Genomic DNA, 23765 nt, shown 5'->3' on the forward strand with positions numbered 1-23765 from the left:
CGGAGTCCAGGTCCCAGACTGTACTTGGGGAGGAGAGAAGAAGTTGTCTTCTAACCTCCACGTGGACGCCTGAACTTATACACACTTACCTGTGCGCGTGCACGCACACAGTAAAACACAAAGTTGACCCACAACTCTTAAAAGACCAAAACTCTTAAAAAACTCTAACAGTCTCAATCATACTTGGTTACTGAGCCTTCTATTGAAAACAAACCTCACTATGGGAAAACAGATTTTCAACTAGAAATCAGCCTGGTTCATCAGCAGTATCAGCCTCCCTTTCAGTGTTTAGGTAACAACACCCAGCAGTCCGAGAGTGAGCACTCCCTCCCAACATAGGAAGTGATCAAAGTTTTCATGAACATGAAAATGGAGATAAACTGAGCAAAGTCGTGCCAATGATCAGAAGAAATAAACCGCTCATGCCATGACATTTTTCTACGAAAATCCAGAGCTATTTATCAAGCTCCTCACATTTCACAGTGATGATTAGAGCTGAAGGATCTAGTTAGCCATAGGCATAAAAATTAAACATTTGATGCCGGGCAGCGGTGGAGCACGCCTTTAATCCTAGCACTCAGGAGGCAGAGGTAGGTGGACCTCTGTGAGTTTGAGGCCAGCCTGGTCTACAGAGTGAGAGATTCAGGATAGGCACCAAAACTACACAGAGAAACCCTGTCTTGAAAAACAAAACACAACAAAACAAAAAGTTAAACATTTGTGCTGGGTGGTGGTAGCTCATGCCTTAAATCCCATAAACATTTGTGCTGGGTGGTGGTGACTCACACCTTAAATCCCAGCACTAAGGAAGCAAAGGCAGGTGGATCTTTGTGAGTTCAAGGCCAGCCTGGTCTACAGAGCTAGTTCCAGGATAGCCAGGGCTACACAGAGAAACCCTGTCTCAAAAAACAAACAAACAAAAACAAGCAGTTTTTTATTAGTCGACACAAAATATCAGACATGACTATCATCACCTATATAGAATATTTTTTTTAGTTTAAAATAGATCTTTTAAAGAAAAAATTTAAATAGGTATCATTTTTACTTTCACTGGAAGCTGCCGCTGAAATAAAAAAGAACAAGCATTTAAATTAAATCCTGAAGAGAAATTTTATTATTTGCTTTTAAGAGAAGTGCTTGCATCATTTTTACTCAGGTACATAGCATCTGGTGAACAGCAAAGCCTGCCCTCCCCCCATCCCCCCAGTTTTCTGTTAAGTGGCCATCACCTTGCTGGTGACTGAGTGCGAGAAGGAACTGGCTGATGCCATGCTGCACACACGGTCCTCCCTAGAGGGGACTCAGGAGGAACTGCCATCACACACTTGTGCCAGGCATAGGTGCCCAGCCACAGCACAACTGAAGGTCAACGAGTCCTTATCAACCCAAGAAGGCCTTCAGATAGACCGGTTTCCTTTTATTACTGTCCTTTTTACAAAGTAAAAACTATCTCTTGAAAAAGAAACTTTCATAGGACCCTAACAATCAATATCTACTTTATAAACAGTTATATAATCACATTTTTTTAAAAGACAGTAACTGAATGCGGTTTTTTTTTTTTAGACATTTACAAATACTGGCGACACCTACCGGCAGAAAATATATTTCAGTCCACAGCTTGCAAAAAGTCTGGTCTACAGAAGCTGCCTTTTGTGCTGACAGAAAAGAGAAAACTTCCCCCGAAACCCACTTAGGTTTCTTTTCCCTAACTTTGCCTATCCCTATTATTAGGAAGTGATCTAAACCTGACCGATGAAGTTGGAGGCACCTATCTCTGCCTTAAGTTCTGGAAAGTGTATTTTTATTATGGCAAAATTAATTATAACAATAAAACTCAATGGTGATACCTGAAAAATATTTACCAATTATTCCCCAGAAGCATTCACCTCCCATCCTTGCTTTTTACACACCCACATCCTCACAAAGGGAGAGCAAAGCATATTTTATTTTGTGGATCCAACTAGTAATGAAGAAACTTAGCGTAACAAAGTTCATGAAAGGTTACAGCAGATCTCTACAGACTATGACTAACAAGGAATGAGTAAGCAGGCAGTTCAGTTAAGCCTTTACCAAAATACCCCCAAACACAGGACGAGATAGAAAAAAAACCTGTCAGAATTCACAGCTATCTCCACCACTGTTTTCGGTGGCCCACTTTAATTTATTAACCGAATTGGTTATTCTGTTTCTCCTCCCAGGAGTTTGAGGAGCCACCAGCCCCACTGCTACTGCAAACTCATATCCATTCCAAGCCTGAACAACCTGAACCCCACGAAGGTGCCATCCTGTCCAAACAAATGAGAACCCACCACACTTCCACAGCTGCTGAGACTAGAAACTCTAAAAATACTCAACTGAACTATGGAAAGGAGAGAGATTTAGCCTGTACTCGGCATACACAAACGGGAATATAACTGGAGCCTATTGGAGTTCTGTTGGGGGTGGGGGAGGCGATCTGGTAGGAGGAGATGAATCTCTGATGCTGTGCCCCCTCCCCACCTATATGCGATCAGTGAGTCAGGTGCACACACTGAGCAGACGGATGTGTGGTGTGGAGGTGGAACTCAAGAGTGCCGTGACAAGCCACACATACATCTGCCTCCAGCTCCACAGCTCACCCTGGTCTTAGTTCTCAGAGTGAGACCAGAGTGGAAAACTCTCTCTGTCTCTCTCTCTGTCTCTGTCTCTGTCTCTGTCTCTCTCTCTCTCTCACACACACACACACACACACACACACACCCCACGATGAGCTGGTCCTATGGACTCCAGCACAGGAAAGCTGGGGTCTAATAAAGCAACTGCCTTCTCCAAACCTCTGAAAAAATAATGAGGATCGCCCTCTCCTCCAGCTGAACCCAACCAACTTCAAAGGGCAGTCAGCGATTTTCCAGAGACAGGACACATGGGGGCGGGGGGAGGCCCAAGCAAACCAAACTGAGAGGACTCCCTCAATTACCTAAGGGCATAACGAAGTTCCCAGAAAGGGAACTGCTTCCAGTATTTCAAGGCAGCTTCCCATTCACCAGAGTACAACTCATTTCAGCAGTCACGAAGGAGACCCTCAATTACTCCATTTAGCTCAGACCAAAATGAACGACACCCTCCCCAGCCTCCTTTATTGGTTAAGTGCCATTAAGTAAAAGTGCCCTGTCCAGCCTTTGCTCTCAAACAGCCGCAAAACCAAGCGTGTCCGGTTGGTCGTCTGAACCGATCCCCAAGAACTTAAGGCTTTCCCAACCCCGGCCGCGGAGGGGTAGACATTGCTTTACTGACTGGCTCTTTCTTGACACCTGGGCCTTCCTGACAGGGCAGCGGGTAGGTGTCTTTGCCGGCTCTAGACAGAGACGGGGGTTCTGTCTGAGAGGGCTGTCTGACGCTCCGGCAGCAGAGTGGCAGCGGCGAGGAGCTGCAGTTCCCGGGCGCAGGGAGAGGGCCAGGGAGAGGGGAGCCACAGAGAAGACGCGAGAGGGTATAAACACTTTAAGTGGCGATCCCCGAGAAAGGCGGCACCACGCGGGGGAGATGGCAAGAGAGCGAGCGGTACACAGGGTAAGGCGGCGGCGGGGCCGGGAGGTGCAGGTGGTGGAGGGCGCGTCCTACCTCGTCCTTGGCCGCCCCGCTGCCCAGGGGTGCCTCCAAGCTGCAGTTCGCCCTCTTGACAGTGAGGTAGAAGGGGTAATCTTTGGCCACCATGGCGGCTGCCGGGCCTGCCCTTTGGGATGTCACCGCTGACCCCAGGCGACAACAAAAATCCCGGGTGAAAGAGGACCCAAGCTCCACGGTGCCGGCGGCGGCGGCGGCGGCGGCGACGCGGACACCTTCAGCTGCTTTCTAGCCTGGTGTGCGGGACGCTGGGGATCCAGCGGGAGGGGCGGGGCCGCTTCAGGACACGCCCACGGAGGGCGGGGGAGTAGGCGGGGCTAGAGAGGCCCACCCCGCCCTCCTAGGAGCGTCAGGTGAGAACTTGCAGACACCTCCCGTGGCTGGGGGCGGTTTTGCCAGCTTTGGAGACCTCAGGGAACAAGCACCGAGCCGCCATATCGGAGATAATAGCTCCCCTCCTGGAAGAACAGCCGGTTGCAAGGTGGCCGGGGCCCGGGGACTGCACATTTTTCTTCTTCCTTTTTTTTTTTTTTTTTTGGACAGGGTCTCTCGACATAGCCCTAGCTGTTCTAGACACTTTTATTTTAATGACCGTTATTGGGGTAAAAACAGCCCCAACAGTAAAATGCACCCATTTTAAGTGTGCCGTTCACTGACTTCTGAATAATTTAAAAGCACTGTGTAACCAACCTTCACACCCAAAGAGACAAATCCTTTCCACCACGCACGAAAGTCCCCTCCAGCCGTTCGCCCTACACCCACGCTGGACTGATTGGGTCTGTTTCCAGCTATAGCGAAGACCACGCCTTTGAGGATCTTTTCTGGGGAAGTGTTGATGTTGTAAATGCCCAAAAAGCAATTGCAAAGTCAATGCTGCAGCCTTGCCCACACCAGTAAAAAAAACAAACAAAACTAGAAACAATGGTAACATTCTCAGTAGAGCGTGCTTGAGTAAACTTTCCTCACTATAGACTACTACCCCACAGTGATCAGAATGGAGATGGGTCTGTGGGTGTGGAACTGAAAGATCTTTATATTGGCCTCAGTTTGAGAATAATTGCAAAGGGCTGGGAATGCAGAGCTTTAGTCGAACAGTTAGCAAGGGTGAGGCCCTGAGTTCAATTCCCAGCATCTAAAATATAACAATGTGGGACAAAACAGTACAATACCATTGGTGTTAAAAGTATATCTACAAAAGAGTACTTTCTTTTTCCTATATTTTCTATAAAGACGTACTTGTAGATCAACAACATTGAATGTCTGGAAGGATCTGCAGCAAGCTTACACTCTCCCTGATGCCAGAGGAGAAACACCTAGGATTAAAAAGTGGACAAAGGGACTTGAAAGTTACAGCTAATGTTTTTCAGTTTCTTACAAGAAAAATATATTCACCTGTCACTCGAAAAAGAGATTAATTTTCTTAATGTTATCACTTCCTCAAAGTACAAATTACATTTCTTGTGAACTTCACTGAATCTTTCCATACTCATGTGAAAGGCATGGATACATCAGGTACTGGGAGGTGCTGACTCTTGCTTTTGCTTCTTGGATGAGGGAGTCATTGTGATAGAGAAATTGACTCCATTTCAGTATTCTCTGTTTCCAGATGAGGTCAGAACCCACCGGTTCCTCTTTCCCTAGCAGGAAACTGCTTAACATGTGAATATTTCATCTCAGGTACCAAATCCACACCCCAGCAACAAACCCACCCATCATCTTGCCTGATTAGGGCAGAGAGACTGACTACCTTTGGCGGCAGGAAAAATCATATGTTGTAAACAAGAATCCTAAATGAATGGGTTCCAATTGAGACTGGAGAAAGCACCTGTGGTTTTTTTTCCCCAAGTATACACCCTGAAGCAAAAGGAAGAAAGCCACAGCAAAAGAGATATCAAGTGGACAGGAGCATGTTAGAATCGCTGATTTTTCCCTGTGGGTATTCCTGCTCAATCTTTTCAGCCTGAGCTACACTGAAGGTGAGTCCTCATGAACACATTCACACTCCCTACAAGCCTGGCCAAGTGTGGGGGAGGGGTGAAGGGAACCCCATCTCCAAGGGCAGCCAACCAAACCAGGCCTGGGGTCAGTGACATGTCCCAGAGCCAAAGCACCCTGGGCCTCTCCTTTTCCTTTTGCTGCTCTTCCAGGGCTCACTGACCATCTCAGCACAGGACCCTGGGCATCCACAGCTCGTTTGGGAATGAGCTTTGATTCCTAGTGAAGTTTTTTGAGCCTTGTTCTCCAGTTGGAAAACATACTTATAGCACTTGATGGGGGGTTATCCCAACAAATTCCCACAGCCCTGGTATTGGGTGCTTTCTTCCATGTTCTTAGGACCAACCAGGCAGCGTAACACCAAAAACATAGGGCAATAATAAATAAACCCTTAGAAATGGGGGCAGGAGGGCTGCGGAGATGGCTCAGCAGTTAAAAGCACCTGCTTCTCTTTAGGAGGATCCAAGTTCAATTCCCAGCACCCACATCAGGTAGCTCACAACCACCCATAACTCCAGAGGATCTGAGAGCTTCTTCTGGCCTCCACTGACAACCACACACATGAGAACACACACACAATGGGGGAGAGAAACTGAACCCCAAATTTAATTATTGTAAAACAAATATATCACATATAATAAGAAGCCTACCATATACATTTCATCTTCTTAAGATTTTTTTTTTTTTTTGCTTTTCTTAAAAAAATACTAGGAACCATAAAATCAGTGAATAACATACATGCAGCAAACATGTTTTTTACTATTCCTCTAGGGATGGAAAGAAGGACAGAGGGAGAAAGAGAGGATTGCTAATAGCCCGTAACTACTTTACTGCAAAATGGGCTAAGCTCCAAAATGAGTGTGACGGTGATGATGGAAATCTCCAGTGTCCTTGAGTTCTGATTCTTCCAAGTTACCTCCAAATAGGATTCTCATCTTTAAATTCTTAAAGATACATACATCTTAAAGATACATATGTACACACACACACACACACATTACAATACAGCCCATACACTAGGCCAGCAATTTGGGGTAGGATATACAAGCTTTGTATGTGGTCCATGAGACATTCAAACAATTTTTAAGAGTGTTTTTTGCCCTGTGCAATTTCTGCCTTGTTTCCAGGTTTCAGGCCTCTCCCTCTGCTCCAGGATTTGGGCAGACTGTCTGGGACTCTAAGTAGGGGTGTGAGTGACCAAAGACTGTTAGCCAACAGGCTGCCTTATGAGAGGAATCCCAAGCACAGAGCCAGGCTAGCATCTGAGTTCGAGGGAGCTAGACCAACCCAGCAAGGCCTCCCAGCAGAGCAGCAGCGGTGGTATGCTGCTCCCCCAACCCTCCCCTGCCATCCGTGTGTGTGTGTGTGTGTGTGTGTGTGTGTGTGTGTGTGTGTGTGTGTGTGTGTGTGTGTGTGTTTACAGCTTAGGAACAACACTGCCTAACAGCAGCTTCCCTAAAAGCAACAGCACAAAACACCTTTCAAAGCTCTCCTTCAGCACAACCAGTTATAATCCCATAAAATGCTTCACAGCTGGGCAGTGTTTGTCTGGAGCCAGGAGCCTGGAATCAAGAAGCCTGTTCTGCACTTCCAGGAACGACGCCAAGCCCAAAGCTGTGCTCTCGCTTGTGCGGAGAGGTTGGGACTCCGCAGCTATGCACGATACTGGCGATTAGCCCCTTTTAACCTAGCACATGATCAGGTGTGGTTAGGAACCCACTTACCCACTACTCAGAACAGACCCATCATGGGGCTAAAACCTCAGAGGCTAGAGTGGCTGTGACCATCTCAGTCAACAGGACCTTGCTCTATCCTATCAGCACTGCCCTGAATATCAGGGTTGGATTTCTTTCTTTTTTTTTTTTTCTCTTAAAGGTTCACTCATGGATAAGAGTGATTCATTCATTCATCAAATAGGCACTGAGTGCTTCCTTGATTAGCTGCTTCTCCTCTGGTTTTCTCCCCATTCTTAAGCTTCCCTGCTAGGCAGGTATTTAATCAATGAATATGGTCCAATTTCAGACATGGCCTTTCAGATGAAACCTCGGTGGCAAGTTATGCATCAAGGAAGAAGCCGGTCTGCCAAGGCTCAGCCTCCCACCATGCAAACCTATGTGGCTTCCCTGGCACCTGTAGCCATATCTACTGGTTAACCAGACAGAGTCATGCACGTACATGTCGGGCACTCACATGTTCCAACATCTCTCCCCTCCCCTTTCTTTTGGGCGATGGTCCCAGTTAATGATCAAGATCAAGCTCCCTCTCCTTTCTTCAACGTCAGTCTTTGTGGGAGGAATGAGGAGGAGAAAGCAGGGAACTCTGTGGGATCTGCTGCCCCACAAACAGCAACGGCACACACAGTTGCATCTGAAGTCACACACAATGGTACTTCCTCCTGCCCGGGGACGAGCCTGCTGGCCCCAAGGCAGATTGGTGAAAAGCCAACCCTGGATACTCTACAGCTGGAAGATTTAATTCTTGCATTGTCTAAAATGTTTTGTTTTCAGGAACAAGTCTGAAAACTGTCAATTAATTTAAAACAACAACAACAACAACCAATAAACAAAACCCAAAACCTGTTGCTGGTTGTTTTATTTTATTCTTTGGCTCTTTAGGGGGCCTGCCACCCAGCTCCCAAATAAACACACACAGAGACTTTTTCTTACTGATGAATGCCCAGCCTTAGCTTGGTTTGTTTCTTGCCAGCTTTTCTTAAATTATCCCGTCTACCTTTTGCCTCTGGGCTTTTACCTTTCTCTATTCTGTATCTCTTTACTTTCCTTTTTACTCCACGGCTTGCTGTGTGGCTGTGTGGCTGTGGGTCTGTATAGCTGGCCCTTGGTGTCCTCTCCTTCTCCTTTTCTCAATCCTTGATCCTCCTCCCAGATTTCTCCTTCTATTTATTCTCTCTGCCTGCCAGCACCACCTGTCCTTTCTCCTGCCTCGCTATTGGCCATTCAGCTCTTTATTAGACCATCAAGTGTTTTAGACAGCCACAGTAACACAGCTTCACAGAATTAAACAAATACAACGGATACAGCACATCTTTGTATCATTAAACAAATGTTCCACAGCATAAACAAACATAACACATCTTAAACTAATATTCCACAACAAGCCAGGTGGTGGGGGTGCACATCTTTATTAATCCCAGTACTTAGGAAGCAGAGGCAGGTGGATCTCTGTGAGTCTGAGGCCAGTTTGGTTTACAGAGTGAGTTCCAGGACAGCTGATCACACAGAGAAACAAAACCCTGACAGAAAAAGGGGGGGGGGGGGCGGGGGGAATATCCTACTAAAGTAGACAATGTGATCCCTTGTAAGACACAACGTGTGAGGGCAGGGGCTGGGGAGGTGGCTGAGTAATTAAAGCGCCTGCCACACAAACACAAGAATCGAATTCAGATCCTCAGCATCCACAGAAAAGCCCCAGTGACCACAGTAACCACCTGTAATCCCAGTGTTTAGGCAGAGAGAGGGGATGCCAGGACGAGCTGGTGAACTCTTGGTTCAAATGACAGAACCTGCTTCAGGAAATAAAGTGAAGACACCAACCTCTGGCCTCCACATACATATGTGCCCACATATATGTACATACATACCAGACACACATATACACGTGCAAAAAAAAAGTGAAGGCAAATGTGAATAAAGACACCCAACTGTGCTCATGTCATTGGGTCTGCACTGGACACTTGACATCTAGGCAGTGAGGGGCAGTATTTCCTTACACTGCTTGAAGTGAAATTGAATGAAAAGCCCACTAAACCCATATCCTAGGCCCCATTTAGGGTCCACTGAACCGGAATGTTTGGCGGGGAGCTTAGAAGTTTGTATTTTTGATCAACACCGTCAAAGAGCATGTTTGAGTGATACTGTGTTACAAATCAGAACAGTGAACTGGCTCCCCACTGCTCCCCACCCCTCCTGCCATCAGCAGTGACCACAGATCTTTGGTCACAAGTATGTGGGGATGTTCAGCCCAATGTTATAGCAACAAAACCAAGAACGGGCAGAGGAAACTATTTATTGGTTCATGCAAACTATTGTGCACTGGGATCTCGAGTGTGCAGCGCAATGTGCTGTCTACATGTGGGTGCATAAGGGATACAGTGAAAAATGTGCAAGTCCACACTTCAGCTCAGCTCCCAGCAAAGCCACCCACCAGGAGACATGTTCTGACACTTGGGATTGGATTTACAATCTCGTTTCCAGGGCTCCAAATGAAAACACACTTATCTTCATAGCTGAGAGGCACAACTGCATTTAAGTTTTAAAAAAATTAGCTGTAGAGAATGAAAGGAGGGCTGTTGGCTTGAGATGTTTACCTGCAAAAAGGCCTGGGGCCGGGGTGTGTGTGTGTGTGTGTGTTGGGGGGGGGTGTTCTGTAGAAGACCTTAATTACAGAACTAGTCCAACCAGAAGGAACAGGTTCAGGGACTCTTGGCAAGTATGTGTCTCATCTGGTGGGAGCAGACATTGGCTGGTGTGCTGCAGAGAGCTGTAATGGGCCCAGAAGCTGACCTGTCCCAGGTACTTTGGGCACAGTGAGAGCTTTGTAGGGAGTTGGAGGGGGTGGGTTAACGGAACACTTTGGCCAAGCGGGAGCTGAGTGAAGAGAGCTTCTGGTTTTTATTATTTTATTGTACTTTTGTAACAGGGGCTCAGAAAGCCAGGGCTGCCTTAAAACTCATCGTGCAGTTGAAGGTGACCTTGAACTCATCATGTAGTTGAAGGTGACCTTGAACTCTTGCTTCTCCCACCTCTACCTCCTAAATTCAGGGATTACAAACCTACGCCACCACATCTAGTTTATGCTGTGCTGGGCAATGAACCCAGGGCTTCCTGCCTGATAGGCAAGCCCTCTACCAGCTGAGCTGCCTCCCCAGGCTGAGAGTTCCTGACTTATTTGATTTTTATTTTCCCAAAGCTCACATCCAAGCCCAAGCTCAGCAAGCATGGCTCCCATGTGTCCACCGTCCTGATCAAACTAAGAGTCTTGACAACAAAAGGGTGGGCAGAAAGGCGCCAGCCGCGGCTTAGTCCTCGCTGATGGCACTGTCATCTGCTTCTTCCACCTTGGTGTCATCACTACAACACTCCTGGTTTTGCTGGTTAACTCTCAATCAAGCCCATCTGTGGCCCCCTCACCCCCACCCTCCCCCCCCCCCCTCGCCGCCAGGCTAGGGTAGCCCTCACTTTGTCTCCTTGAAGCACCGAGTACCTCTTTCACCCCAATATTCCTCTATCAACAGATCCTTCATCTCCACTGTTTGACCGCAGTCAGGTGTAGGTGTGGGGGTGTGGGAGGGGTCATGGATTGTACCCACATTGCTAGTCAAATCAGTTCCGGTTCCTCCTACCATACTGGCACATATCAAACAATGAAATGAAAATTAAATTCAAATAGGACTGGTCAGAGATGTCATGAAAAAAAAAAAAGGTAGATCTAGAGGACTCCCCCCCCCCCCCCCCCCCCGCCAAGTAATGGCGTGTAGTTTCTTTGAAAAATTGTTGTTTTTAATTATGTGTACGTATGTACGTGTATCCGTGTGTTGTGGGTATATGCACATGAGTGTGAGTGAATGACCATGCCAGAGGTATTGTAAAGCCCCTGAAGTGGGTGCTGGAAGAGCAGTACAAGTTCTTAACTGCTGAGTCATCTCTCCAGCCTCTAATTTCTTTTTAAAATAATTTTTTTATGGCCAGGCATGGTGGCATGTGCTTTTAATATCAGCATTCAGGAGTCAGGGGCTGGTGGAACTCAGTGAGTTTGAGGTTAGCCTGGTCTACACATAGTAAATTCTAGGCCAGCCACAGGTATGTAGTGAGACGCTATCTTACATTTTAAAAATTTACTCTTTGAGAATTTCATACATGCATATAATAAATTTTGATCATATTCACCACTTCTCCAACTCCTCCTGGATTTCCCTTACCTCATGCCCCCCTTCATGACTTTTTATTGGCATTTTTTTATTTATTGAGAATGTAATACGTGCAAATAATAATTTTGATCATATCTCCCCTTCTCTAACTCCTTCTAGATCCCACTTCATGCCCCACCCCCAACTTCATATACTCTCTCTCTTTTTCAAATAACCCAGAGTCCAGTTAATGCTGCCCATACACACATGGGTGGGGGACATCCACCTAGGCACAGTCGGACTACCAGGGACCACACCCCTAAAGAAAACTGACTCTGTCTTAGCGGCCATCAGTGGTCAATAGCTCCTCAGCTCAGCACTCCTGTGCCCTTCCCCCACTCGCCAGAGCACAGTGTTTGGGATAGGACCAGGACATCATATGCAGACGGCTATCAGAAATTTTGAAAGGCAGACATGGGTCCTTAACTGAGCTTTCTGATGGTCCAAAATTCGTGGAAACGACTTTGAAACTTAGGGCTCTTCAGACTGAGTCTTTTGCTCTCTCAAGGTAAGGCCTGAAAGGCTGACTTTTGGTGAGGAGAGGAGGAGGATTTTATTTGGTGTTTAAGATCCCACATAGCTCAGATCTGAAGTTTTCCGGGATGATGTGAATGTGTGGACTCAAATTTCATTTCATTTCATTTGATTTTTTGAGGCATTGTCTCGTTTATGCTGCCCAGGCTGCTCTTGAGTTTCTAAGCTCAAATGATCCTCCTGCCTCAGCCTTCTGAGTATCTGAGACTGTTGATGCATCACTACACCTATCTTTAGACTCCACTTTTTATCCCAGGAAGCCAAAGGGATGCTAGCTGCTTGGGATGGTGAATCTTTATTGTCCACTTGACTAGAATCAGAATTGTCTGGAAGGTTGGTAGGAGAGAACTTTGGTTGTGTCTATGACCACATTTCCAAAGACCCACCCTTGAATGTACTATCTCTTGTCAACATCCCCTTTCTCTGCTTCCCAGACAGCCATGATGTGAGTGGTGCTGTTCCCTGTGCCTTCCCAGCCACACAAAAATCAGTGATCACTGTTCCACCCGAGGAGGGTCATGATCTCCCTCTTAGGTTCTTACAAGAGGTGCCTGAGAGCTTCTGGCATAGAGACAACCAAACTCATCTGTCAGTGAGTGGGAGGAAGGGAGGAAAAGAGGTAAGAGAATTGAAATTGTAGAGCCAACATCATGTGGCTTCCTTTTTGAACTTTAATAACCCCGAGCTGCCTGCAGGCTCAGAAAAACCCAAATGCAATAGTAGGTACAGGGATTTCTCTGGTGCCAGGAAAATTCAGTAAGACACAACTTTTACAAGGTAGGGCAATGAATTAACGCCCCTGCCAGCAACCAAAGAGGCTTTTAACATCTCTAAAGTTGGCAGCCAGATGCCCAAGCATTGGCTTGTTGCCTTCCAACGCACAACAGATAGAACCACGTACTAGAGGATGAAATCATCTTCCAGGAGAAAGAATAGCAGAGGAGGCTGGGTTTTTATGATTCAGGGGAGGGAAGCAATCCGATCTGTATTTTCATTGCCACAACAGGCCCCATTTTAATGGACACTAGAGGTTTTCCACATGTTAGGCACATTTTCTAGAATGTTTTAAAAGGGATCACGTTTATTAGACCACCTCAGTTACTGAAGGAACTATCCTCCCTTTACTGGGGAGGGATTTATCCTGTGGAGTTATCGAAAAGATCATAAACTGTAGCTTCTCATTGGGATTCTGCTGTTAGGAAGCAATTTGGGGTATCTTGTTACAGTTTACCCCCAGAAGTTTTCAAGGAAATGCCTGTCATCAAAGTTCAAAAATAAATACAAAAATGATGCTGTCAGAGCAAAAAACCAAAGGGATCAGCACTCCTGCATCAGTTTCCTGATCATAAAACTTTATGAAAACAACTCACCCATTAGCGAAAACTGCACAATAGCTCATATTCTTTCCTAAATGCTTGCCTCATGCCACCCCGAAAGGAGGTGCCATCACGTTTCCTGAATCATGAGCTCCCAACACCACATCCCTTTCCTCCTTCTCTCATCCCCACCCATCTGGCATCTTTCCTAAACTTAGCCTCATCTCCAGTGAGGAGCTCAGTGGAGAGGAGCCAACTTTCTCCTTCTACCTGGCCTGAGGAGGCCAAGCATCCGGACCAGCTGGAAGCAGGGACACCTAAGGCCAGCTCCCTAGTTCCATCCTTACATCCTAAAGGAACTTTGAACGGGAAGGGAAAATGACAGAGTCACCAAGTCGGAACACGCAGGCTGCCCCCAAATCTAAAGAACAGTTATAAAAGTGTTTGCCTGGTGATGGTGCACTGTGAAGACTAAAGTATTTTTCTTCTACCTTGGCTCTATAGCGACATTTGCTTCCACCCCACCCTCTTGCTGCGCTGAGGATAAAACCCAGAACTAGGCAAGTGCTCTAACACTGAGATACTTGCCAAGCCCTGTATCCAAACGTTCCTTGTGGAGTTTTCAACGCACTCTCCTTCAGTTCCAGGTACAACAAAAGTTGGCAGACAGGCCCACAGACGAGAAGCCTGGACTCCAACACTGAGTTGTTGTTGGACAGCTGTATGGACAATTTAATCCATAATGTCAAACCTCAGTCTAATCGTCTGTAAAACTGTCAGGTTTTACTTTATTTTGTAAAGTGTGTGTGTGTGTGTGTGTGTGTGTGTGTGTGTGTGTGTGTATGTATGGGTAACAAATATACCATGAGTACATGTAGAGGTCAAAGGGCAACTAATGTGAGTAAGTTCTCTCCTACCATGTGAGCCCTGTGAATGAAATCACATCATTAGGTTTTGGTAGCAGTTGCCTTTACCCACTAAAGTCATCTTGCTGGCCCCAGTTTCAAGGTTTTTTTTTTTTTTTTTTTGGTTTTTCGAGACAGGGTTTCCCTGTGTAGCTTTGCGCCTTTCCTGGAACTCACTTGGTAGCCCAGGCTGGCCTTGAACTCACGGAGATCCTCCTGGCTCTGCCTCCCGAGAGCTGGGATTAAAGGTGTGCGCCACCACCACCTGGCCAGTTTCAAGGTTTTAATAAGAGAAAAAACCCATGAATGATTTAATGAGAAGATACATACATATATATGTGTGTATACACACACACCACACACACACACACACACACACACACACACACACACACACTCACATACATATATCCATATTCTAGCCATACAGTAAGTAAGAATGATTACCAATTCATCCCACTCCCCTTTTCTCAATGAATTAGAGGGAGAGTGATAGATTTAGGCATTTGCCCATCCTTCTTCCTTTGGAAGGGATTAATTCTGTAACTCCATGATCTGAAACACTGACTAGAATGTTGGACACATGAAGGCAGCAGCGTACTAAACAGTGGACTGACCCAAACTGGGAGACAAAGGGGCTGGAGCAGTTAGTGGTCCACTGTCAACTTCACCAGATTAAGAATTACCTAAGAGACAGATGAAGGTGTTTGCAGAGAGGATTAGCTGAGGGGAGACATCTTATGAAGAATGTGGGTAGTACCAATCTGCTGGGCTAGGGGCCCCAACAAAATAAAAACGAGAGAGAGCAGAAAGCCAGAGGGGTGTGGGAATCTCCCAGTTCCTCTGCTGGCAGCACAGTGTGAGCTTCTCTGCACCACCACACCCTCCCCCCACCATAATGACTGAACTCCCGAGACCATGAGCTGAAATAAAGCCTCCCTGTCTGTTGCCCTCTTGGGTATCTTAGTTACAGTGATGAAAAGCTAACTAACATACAGGGCTCAATCCTGGCTCTACTATTCAGTTTGCTAGGTGACCATGGGTCAGTCACATGACCCCCAGGAATAGCTTCTTGACTGTTATGCTAAAGTGATTTAGAGAGAAATGCTTACAATTATGCGATTCTATGAAACAACCAAGATGAAAGTGTGCATGGGGAATGGTCTTTATTCCATTTTGGGTTCAGAAAGTCTTCAGCTAACAATGCCATCATCTCCTGCTGATGGGAGCACCTTGCCTAGAGGCAGCACATTTGGCACAGGCAGTCCACAGTTCAGGTATAGTACTAGTTCTTAGTCCAGTACAGTAATAGTTCTTAAGAATTTGTCAGAAAATGGAGCGCAGAATTCTCATAGCCGGGAGTTGCGTATGAAGATTGTCCTGGTTGGTGTGATAGACACTGTGACCAAGAGCAATCTGGAGAGGAAAGGGCTTATTTCATCCACCATATAGTCCATCATGAAGAGAAGTTAGGGCGGGAACCTGGAGGCAGACACTGAAGCAGAGGCCATGCTGTTTACTGGATTGCTCTGCATGGTTTGCTCAGTCTGCTTTCTTATACAATCCAGAACTATCTACCCAGGGATGGCACTGCCCGCTGTGGGCTGGGGTCTCCCACGTCAATCATTAATCCAGAAAATGCCCTGCAGACTTGCTACAGGCCAATCTGGTGGGAGGTGGCTTTTTCTCAATTGAGGCTCACTCTTCTTCCAGATGGCTCTAGCTTGTGTAAGTTGACAAAAAACAAACAAACCAGCACACAGACAGAGGCCTTTTGCAGCAAATAGCAACATAAACAGGAGGTCCAAACAGAGAGAAGACCCACTAGGAGAAAATGGAAGACACTGATGAAAAACAGAGACAGTGTGAGTGGGGTAAAGCTAGCCTAAAATATACCACTGTAGCTTAAAAATAAGTACTTGGCTGCACAGCGTCGGCGTTATCTGTGCAACAGCACTGACTCCCTCCCTGTCTTCTTCCTACAGGCCTGCTTCAGCTGTGACAGCTCCCTCTTCCTTCAGTGGACTTACTGCCTCACAAATTTTCCTCCAGTCATAACTTCCTCTCGGCTTGGAGGACCCTGGTTACTTCTGCTCTGGATGGAACACACAGTGCCCTGGCCATGAGGCCAGGGGCCACCAGCTCCTGTGCAACCCAGAGCTCTACTTCCGGCACAAAATACTGACACTGATGTTATCTACTTGTGTTTGTGTGTGTGTGCTTGTGTGTGTACGCATGTATCCATGAACATGGAGAGGCCAGCAGACAACCTCAGGTACCACTCCTCCTCAGGCACCTGGTTTTTTGAGGCAGGGTCTCTCACTGGTTTGGAGCCTGCCCATTAGGTTAGGCTGGCTGGCCAGTAAGCCTAGGGATCCTCCCCACCCCACCCCTGTCTCTGCCTCCCATAGCCCTTGGATTAGAAGAACATACTACCATACCCAGTCTTTTCTTTTTCTTTCTTTCCTTTTTTTTCTTTTCTTTTTTGAGACTGTGTTTCTGTGTAGCCCTGAACTGAAACTAGCTCTGTAGACCAGGCTGGTCTCAAACTCACAGAGATCCTCCTGCCTCTGCCTCCCAAGTGCTGAGATTAAAGATGTGAGCCACCACCGTCTGGCGATACGCAGCTTTTTAACACGGGATCTGGGAGTTGATTTCAGGGTGCCATGCTTGTGCATCAAGACCTTTACAAATAGAGCTCTCTTCCGGTCACAATGCAGCGACTTCTAAATAGTCTCTCTGAATAACAAATGAAACTAGGATTTCCCAATAAATCCTAAAGTGCATTATCCTTAACATTTCCCCCAGTAGACTGAAGCTACCCGGGGTAAGCATCATGACTCTCTCGCTCGAGGCTGGCAACGTGACGAGAACATAATGGACAATGCAGATCACTGACTGGGCGGGGGTGGGGGTGGGGTGGGGGGTGGCTGGGGGGAGGGGGGTCAGTGTCAGGTGCTGGACTTTGAATCTGTATTTAGGATTTCACACACCCCTCACAAGACTTCCGGGAGTAGTTAGTGTGAGAAACCAAGGCACAGAAAATTCAAGCAACTTGCCAGAAGTCACACAGTTGGTAAGTGGCAGGGCTAAAGTTCAAATTCAAGGGCTTTCCTCCCCAGAGCCGGAAGTTCCCAGCGATGAAGGGGAACATCGATAGTTTGCAGGGCAGCTTGATGCTACAGCTAGTGATGTTAAGGTCAAAGGGCCCAACCTGTGCAAAATGATTGAAAGGGCATCATAGAAGAGCCAGGAGCCCAAGACTCAAATATGGGTTCTACGTTCCCACGCTGACTTGGGTTGACCCTGGTTCTTTCTCTGTTCACTAGTTTCCCTGGCTGGTCAGTGTCAGATTGAGATGGACATTCAAGTCCTCATCAGTTGTTTACCCAAAGGCCAGGGTCACATACCGAGCACACGACTGCCTTCTACAACCTATCACCAAAACAGCTCCCTCCATCAAGCTAGTTACTCAGTCTGCGTGAGCCTCAGTTTCCCCAACTGCAATTAGAGTATAATTGCCCTGACTTCAAAGAGTGGAGGCGAAGATTAGAGAGGGACTGGGTTGAGGGGCTGACAGTGCTCGTTCCATAAACAGCAGTGGGCTTAATTAACTAGCACAGAGCAGAAAAGGAACCCCAGAGGAGGAAAGGATATTCTCAGAGCCAGGAACCAAAAACAGCCAGACATTGAAACCCTGACCCTCAAAGACTGCTAAGAGTATGTCTGCCACAACCCCCACAACCCCCAGTCCATGAATTTATACTGAATTCTTATTCATAAAATGGAGGGATGCAACAGGTTTGAGCTATCTGTGTTTGGAAGAAAAGTCACCATTGTGATTTACAGAGGTCACATCTTTCTTCTTCTTCTTCTTCTTCTCCTTCTTCTTCTTCTTCTTCTTCTTCTTCTTCTTCTTCTTCTTCTTCTTCTTCTTTTCTTTGCTTCTCTTCTCTTTTCCTTTCTCTCTCTCTCTCTCTCTCTCTCTCTCTTTCTTTCTACTTCTTTCTTTCTTTCATTTTTTGACACAGGGTTTCTCTGTGTAGCTTTAGAGCCTGTCCTGGAACTCGCTTTGTAGACCAGGCTGGCCTCGAACTCACAGAGATCCATCTGTCTCTGCCTCTTGAGTGCTGGGATTAAAGGTGTGCACCACCACTGCCCACCAGAGCTCACATCTTATAGGTAATAATGGTAGGTGCTGTTTGTTCTATGCCAGACCTAGGAGAAGTAAAACCTGTTGAAGAGGGCACTGCCCTGTTCATTGTGTAGCCTAGGTTGGTCTCAAACTTGCAATCTTTTTGCCTCAGCCTCCTGGTGCTAGGATTACAGGCAGGCACAGCACACCTAGTACTAGCCCTGTTTTATAGATAAGAGTACAGATGTTGGAGAAGTTTATGTAACTCACTCGGAGCTACTGAGTAGCCATACCAGAACTCTCTCTCCAATGCTGATGGCCTTAACCATGTAGCCAGAGGGTAGGTGTGCCTACCACAGGCAGATAGCTTTATAGAAAGGGCTACAAAGTCCCCATTTACCCCCAGACTCTGGCAGCTATGGACAAATCATTTTAATTTCCTGGGCCTTGTTGTGATCAAACAGAATGTACTGGATTAGAGCTTTTCAATCCAAGTCTTGTGGACCATAAATCACACTTTATATCCAGGAGTTAAGAACAAAAGGGAGATCACGAGGAAGGGGGAGAGTTGAACGCATTCATTAGCAAGCAGAGCCAGTGGGATCTTAGTTCATTCCATTGAAAATTCTGAAATTCTGTTGGATTTTATATGAGAGGGTGAGAACAGAGAGCAAGAGAGCTAGGGAGGGGAGACAGGAGGGGCTTGTTGCAAAGCCGGACGCAAAGCAGCCACAATGGACATACTTATCTTGGAGCTTACTTGGAATGCTCTGGGGTAGGAGAGCAGGAGGAGATAATGGGGAAGGAAGCAAACTCCTTCCTCTCGGAACGATCAGCATTACATACAACAAGCACTCAACAGTTGCTGTGAGAACTGAATTCAAAGGAAAACAGACCTGAATCAAATTGACAGACACAGGGCTGCTGCTGAAGCTGTATGGATATGTCAAGAATGCTAGCAATTTCTTTTGTATTCAGCTACCTACTCTGCCATAAGCCATTTTCTGCCTCAAGACCCATTCTCTGTGTATGAACAGCACCCCTCCTCCGCCGCCGGGATAACTATGGGTCAAGTTCCCCCTCCACTGTGTCCCATGCACTTGGCGTCTGAACGAAGGTGAGCCGTCTGGAAGCTGAAGAATTTTCGTTCTCATCAGTAGCTTTACCCAGGGTCATGGCAAATATTGTTTCCTGAGTTTCCAGCTTAGGCCTTAGAACTCAAAGGATAAAGTGTTTCCACAAGAAAGAAAACAAGACAGGGGAAAACACACACACACACACACACACACACACACACACACACACACAGTATGCTATGTATCTTTGAACTCTCTACATATGATAAGTATTCCATACAGAAAGTACTCAATCCATCCTGAGAAAATTGAATTCAAAGGAAAACATGGAAAGAGAGAGGAAGGATGAAAGATAGAGGAAGACAGAAATCCCTCCTCCATGTAAATGAAAAAGTCTTTTTTTTTTCCCCACGAAAAGTGACACCCTCAGTCTTGCCAGCCAGTTTCTACCTGGAAACACAGGTGATAAGAACCATGAGCAACTCTTTTCCAAACTTGCATTTTGAAAGCAGGACCTAAAAGGAATCCAGGACTTACAACCCTTCGCTGATTGATAATGGCCATGAAATTCGGCTGCTGAATGAGTCACACACCCCAGGCCACAAAATAACCACCACAGAAGAGATGCTCAATAATCATCTATTGAATGAACGAACAACAGAAGGAGGTCTCAGGAGAAAAGTCCAAGGAGATGTCAACGTAAGTGGACCTTCTGGCTGACATTTAAAAAGTCCTGGGGTTAGGGATGCAGCTTAGTAGTAGAGCTCATGTTTAGCATGTGTGAGGCTTCTGAAGCCAGAAAAAAATAAGTTCACATACCTTTCAACTCAGACCTACAGTAGCCCATCTCTCAGGCTTCTCTGTGTTTTAAAAAAAAAGTATCCCATATTCAAATCTCAGACTACGTTTTCCTTCTAAGAAGTCTTTCCAGATCAACTGAGCCCCAGAATGTGGCTCCTCTGAGTTCTAACAGAGCTTCTTGTTACCATGTATTAATGACATTCCATCAAGTGGCATCTCTCAAAGACTTTTGTCATCCTTGTTCCATAGGGGCCAGAGGATGATCCACTTTGAGTGACTAGTTTACTGAGTATATAGCAAACAAAAGTAAAAGAATAAACAGTGAGTATAAGGTAGAGAGAAGCAGCAGATAGATGATGACAAGGAATCATCAAATCTGGTGCTCAAAGCATCCAGTTTTATAAATGGACTGGGGAGCCCCACTGGGGCAGCCAGCTGGAGTTTCCAGCTCAAAGTCCCGGGTAGAGGACCCTCTCCCTGGAGGAGCCTTCAGCTTCTCTTCCCACTGCAGCCATTGTTATATTATGAGATAAACAATAGCAACCCCCATTGGAAGTGGTTTACCTTCTAGCTGTTCTCAAGGACATAGTGTTTCAATACTCTTAGCTGCATGCTCTTCTTCTGTCCTTGTTACAATTAGGGAGCCAGCCTACTTCAGGATAAGGAGGGTTTTTTGTTTTTTTTGGGTTTTTTTGCTCATGGGGTGAACTCCCAAAGTCCATTTTCAACAAGCTTAAACAACACATGGTGATTTATCAGCATAATGAGCATTACAATTCTGCAGCCACACAACCTTTTAGGTCATTGCTCCATTGGATCCCTAGAAGGTGTTTTCAGGGAACTAGCCCATGAAAGGGACATCTGTAGCAAGGGCTGACTATAGCTGGACTACTTGTAGACCAATGTCATTCCTTAATCTTCCATTTAGCCTGTAACAATTGAACAGACAGCTGTCTTCATGCCATTCTCCTACTGCCTGGGGACAACAGTCATACTGGAATCTTAGATTCCTTGAGGACCAACTAGGAAGAAGTGCCACCCCTCCAAACATTTCATGCTACAATGAGGAAGTCACTCCAGAGATGGTCACTATGTTGAAGAAAACAGGGCCTAGAGAAAAATGTTAAATCTAACTGTGAGAAAACCCTGACTCCAATGGTGAGAGGCAAAAGATTTTCAGGATAGCAACTTAAGAAGTGTCTGGACCATGATGGGAAGAATTCAACCTCTTGGAGTCATTCCCTCATACTGCCAAATATGAGGTCCCAAGTCAAGTGTGGGAAAAGTGTGTGAGGTCATATGAAGGAAGGCTGAAAGAAGGCATCCCTCTTAGTCCATGCGGTAAGACACGATGGCTTGTGTGAAAATATAAAGCGTCCTCCTGAGGTTGAGGTATACACCACTGGGCCGATGAAGGAAGTGGCATGCCACAGGAGTTTGCTCTGAAATTCCTCAAAGCAAAGTGTGGGTAGAGTCCAGTGATCACGGCAGCTGGATGACGGATGAGTGGGCTGTTAATTACATTATTCCCACTAGTATTCTAATGTGAACACATCACAAGGTTCACATTTAATGCACTAAATTACCCAACACAGAAAATGATAATTCTGGGTAGTCCTGGTGAGGGTACCATGAAGATGGTACACTTAAAATTGTAAAGAACAGACAGTAGAAATTACTGTGATGTCAACAAATGTCAATGTACACCAATATACACAGATATCTTGGCTAATATTTACAGTTATGAATTTATCACAAAAACTAGTCCAGAGGATGGAAAGATTATCAGCATACTATAATCTAAATAGCGATAAATTCAAAATAACAGACCGGCTGTAAGTCCAGAATATACACTATACTTCAAGAACTGTATTAAATGTTTCTATCCATTATTCTCCTTTATAACACTTTCAAGGAGTATTACCATTCCCATGGTAGGGAGGAAGAAATTCCAAGCTTTCCAGGATGAGGCAGAGCAGGAAATCCAAGTTGGGGTGGCTTCAGAGTCCTGTGACAACAGCCCTGAAATCCCAGTGGCAGGTGATAGGCAATATTTACTTCAATGACAGGACATCCACTGGGTGGCCACCGTGCAAACGTTAACAAGTGCACATATGAAGCCAAGCAATATGGGGAAATGCAGAGTTTTAGTATAAACCCAAAATAAAGAGAACGCATGAGGACACACATGAATATATATATGAGAGATCATGGCTATGTGAGAAGAAATGTCTCCCAATGGTAGCTGTATGGGTTTGTTGTTTTAATAATTAAAAATGTAAAGGGAGCCGGGCGGTGGTGGCGCACGCCTTTAATCCCAGCACTCGGGAGGCAGAGCCAGGCGGATCTCTGTGAGTTCGAGGCCAGCCTGGGCTACCAAGTGAGTCCCAGGAAAGGCGCAAAGCTACACAGAGAAACCCTGTCTCGAAAAACCAAAAAAAAAAAAAAAAAAAAAAAAAAAAAAAAAATGTAAAGGGAGCTAGATGTGGTGGCCCATGCTGGTAACAGGAGGCTCAGTCCAAGGCCAGACTGGACTACACAGTGAGACCCCATTTAAAAAAAAACTCAAAGAACAACAACAAAAATACTAACAAAATCGAAAGGATGGAAATTGAACAGAAGGGTACGCAGCTGCCAGGGGAAAACGGGCATTTTGGTAGTGGTGTCTTCATGAACACTGTAAACCATTCGTTTATCTGATTCCTCACTTCCCTCCCCCATGCCTCTTCTCCTTCCCCCTCCCCCTCGTGCTTCTTTGTCTTTGGAATCTGCTGAAACCAAATGAAGAAATGTCTCCTCCCTCAAATATCTTTCCAATGACCTGTGCTAGGAATCTACCAGCTTTGATCAGGAACTTAGAATTATCCCACAGTGTAACGTTAACAGTACGTCAAGGTGCCTCCTTCCAGAAGAGGGAAAAGAGGACAAGAGCTTCAGGAATCGACAAGAGCTTCAGGAATGGACAAGGGCTGGTTTCCTGATGGAGACGCCGAGTACCGCAAAGTTTCCTCATGGGTCACTGTGGCTGGCATGGCTGGGGTCCAGCCTAGCACATCCTGTCTACATCCCAGCTACTGCTCACCACACACCCCACTCCACAGCTGTTCTTCTTCCTACTTCCTCGGGCCTCAGCTTTCCTGTACCTTCCCCAGAGAGGCACACCTGAGGAATCTGCTGAGCAGATGGGAGGTGATCCTGATTGAAAAGCTGATACCAGCCCTGGGTTTTCTTCTTGCCATAAATGAATTCCAGAGATGTCTCTTGGGAAAGGAGAAGAAAAAGGGGGGGGGGGAGGAGGAGGAGGAGGAGGAAGACTAATTAGATCTCAGGATGCTTTTAACTACCAGAACCAAAGCTAAAATAATCAATGTTTTTCTTTTCTTTTTTGAGACAGGGTTTCACTATTTAGCTCCAAGTGGCCTGGAACTTGAACATCCCCCTGTCTCTACCTCCCAACTCCTAGGATTAAAAGCA

The 23765-nt window shown here is 46.0% G+C and overlaps 1 protein-coding gene and 1 long non-coding RNA gene across 3 annotated transcripts in view; one reads left to right on the plus strand and one right to left on the minus strand.

The window, feature by feature from the left end:
• Positions 1–23765, minus strand: part of Arhgef3 (Rho guanine nucleotide exchange factor 3) — a 283566-nt gene that overhangs the window by 65437 nt on the left and 194364 nt on the right. Inside the window, exon 1 of one of the 2 annotated variants that reach the window (XM_052733815.1) lies at positions 3601–3836. The exons of the other annotated variant lie outside the window; for it this stretch is intronic. Within the exon in view, the coding sequence (XP_052589775.1) occupies positions 3601–3693 (93 nt within the window). The 5' untranslated portion in view covers positions 3694–3836. Of the gene's footprint in view, positions 1–3600; positions 3837–23765 lie in introns of those variants that run through there. 2 annotated transcript variants of the gene reach the window in all.
• On the plus strand, positions 2719–7389 carry LOC128107645 (uncharacterized). The gene is made up of 4 exons (XR_008217167.1): positions 2719–3549; positions 5281–5579; positions 6726–6918; positions 7132–7389. It is a non-coding gene; the product is annotated as an uncharacterized LOC128107645 (long non-coding RNA).

This window comes from Peromyscus californicus, unplaced genomic scaffold (assembly GCF_007827085.1).
Source record: "Peromyscus californicus insignis strain IS unplaced genomic scaffold, ASM782708v3 Scaffold_12__1_contigs__length_115047231, whole genome shotgun sequence".
NCBI lineage: Eukaryota > Metazoa > Chordata > Mammalia > Rodentia > Cricetidae > Peromyscus > Peromyscus californicus.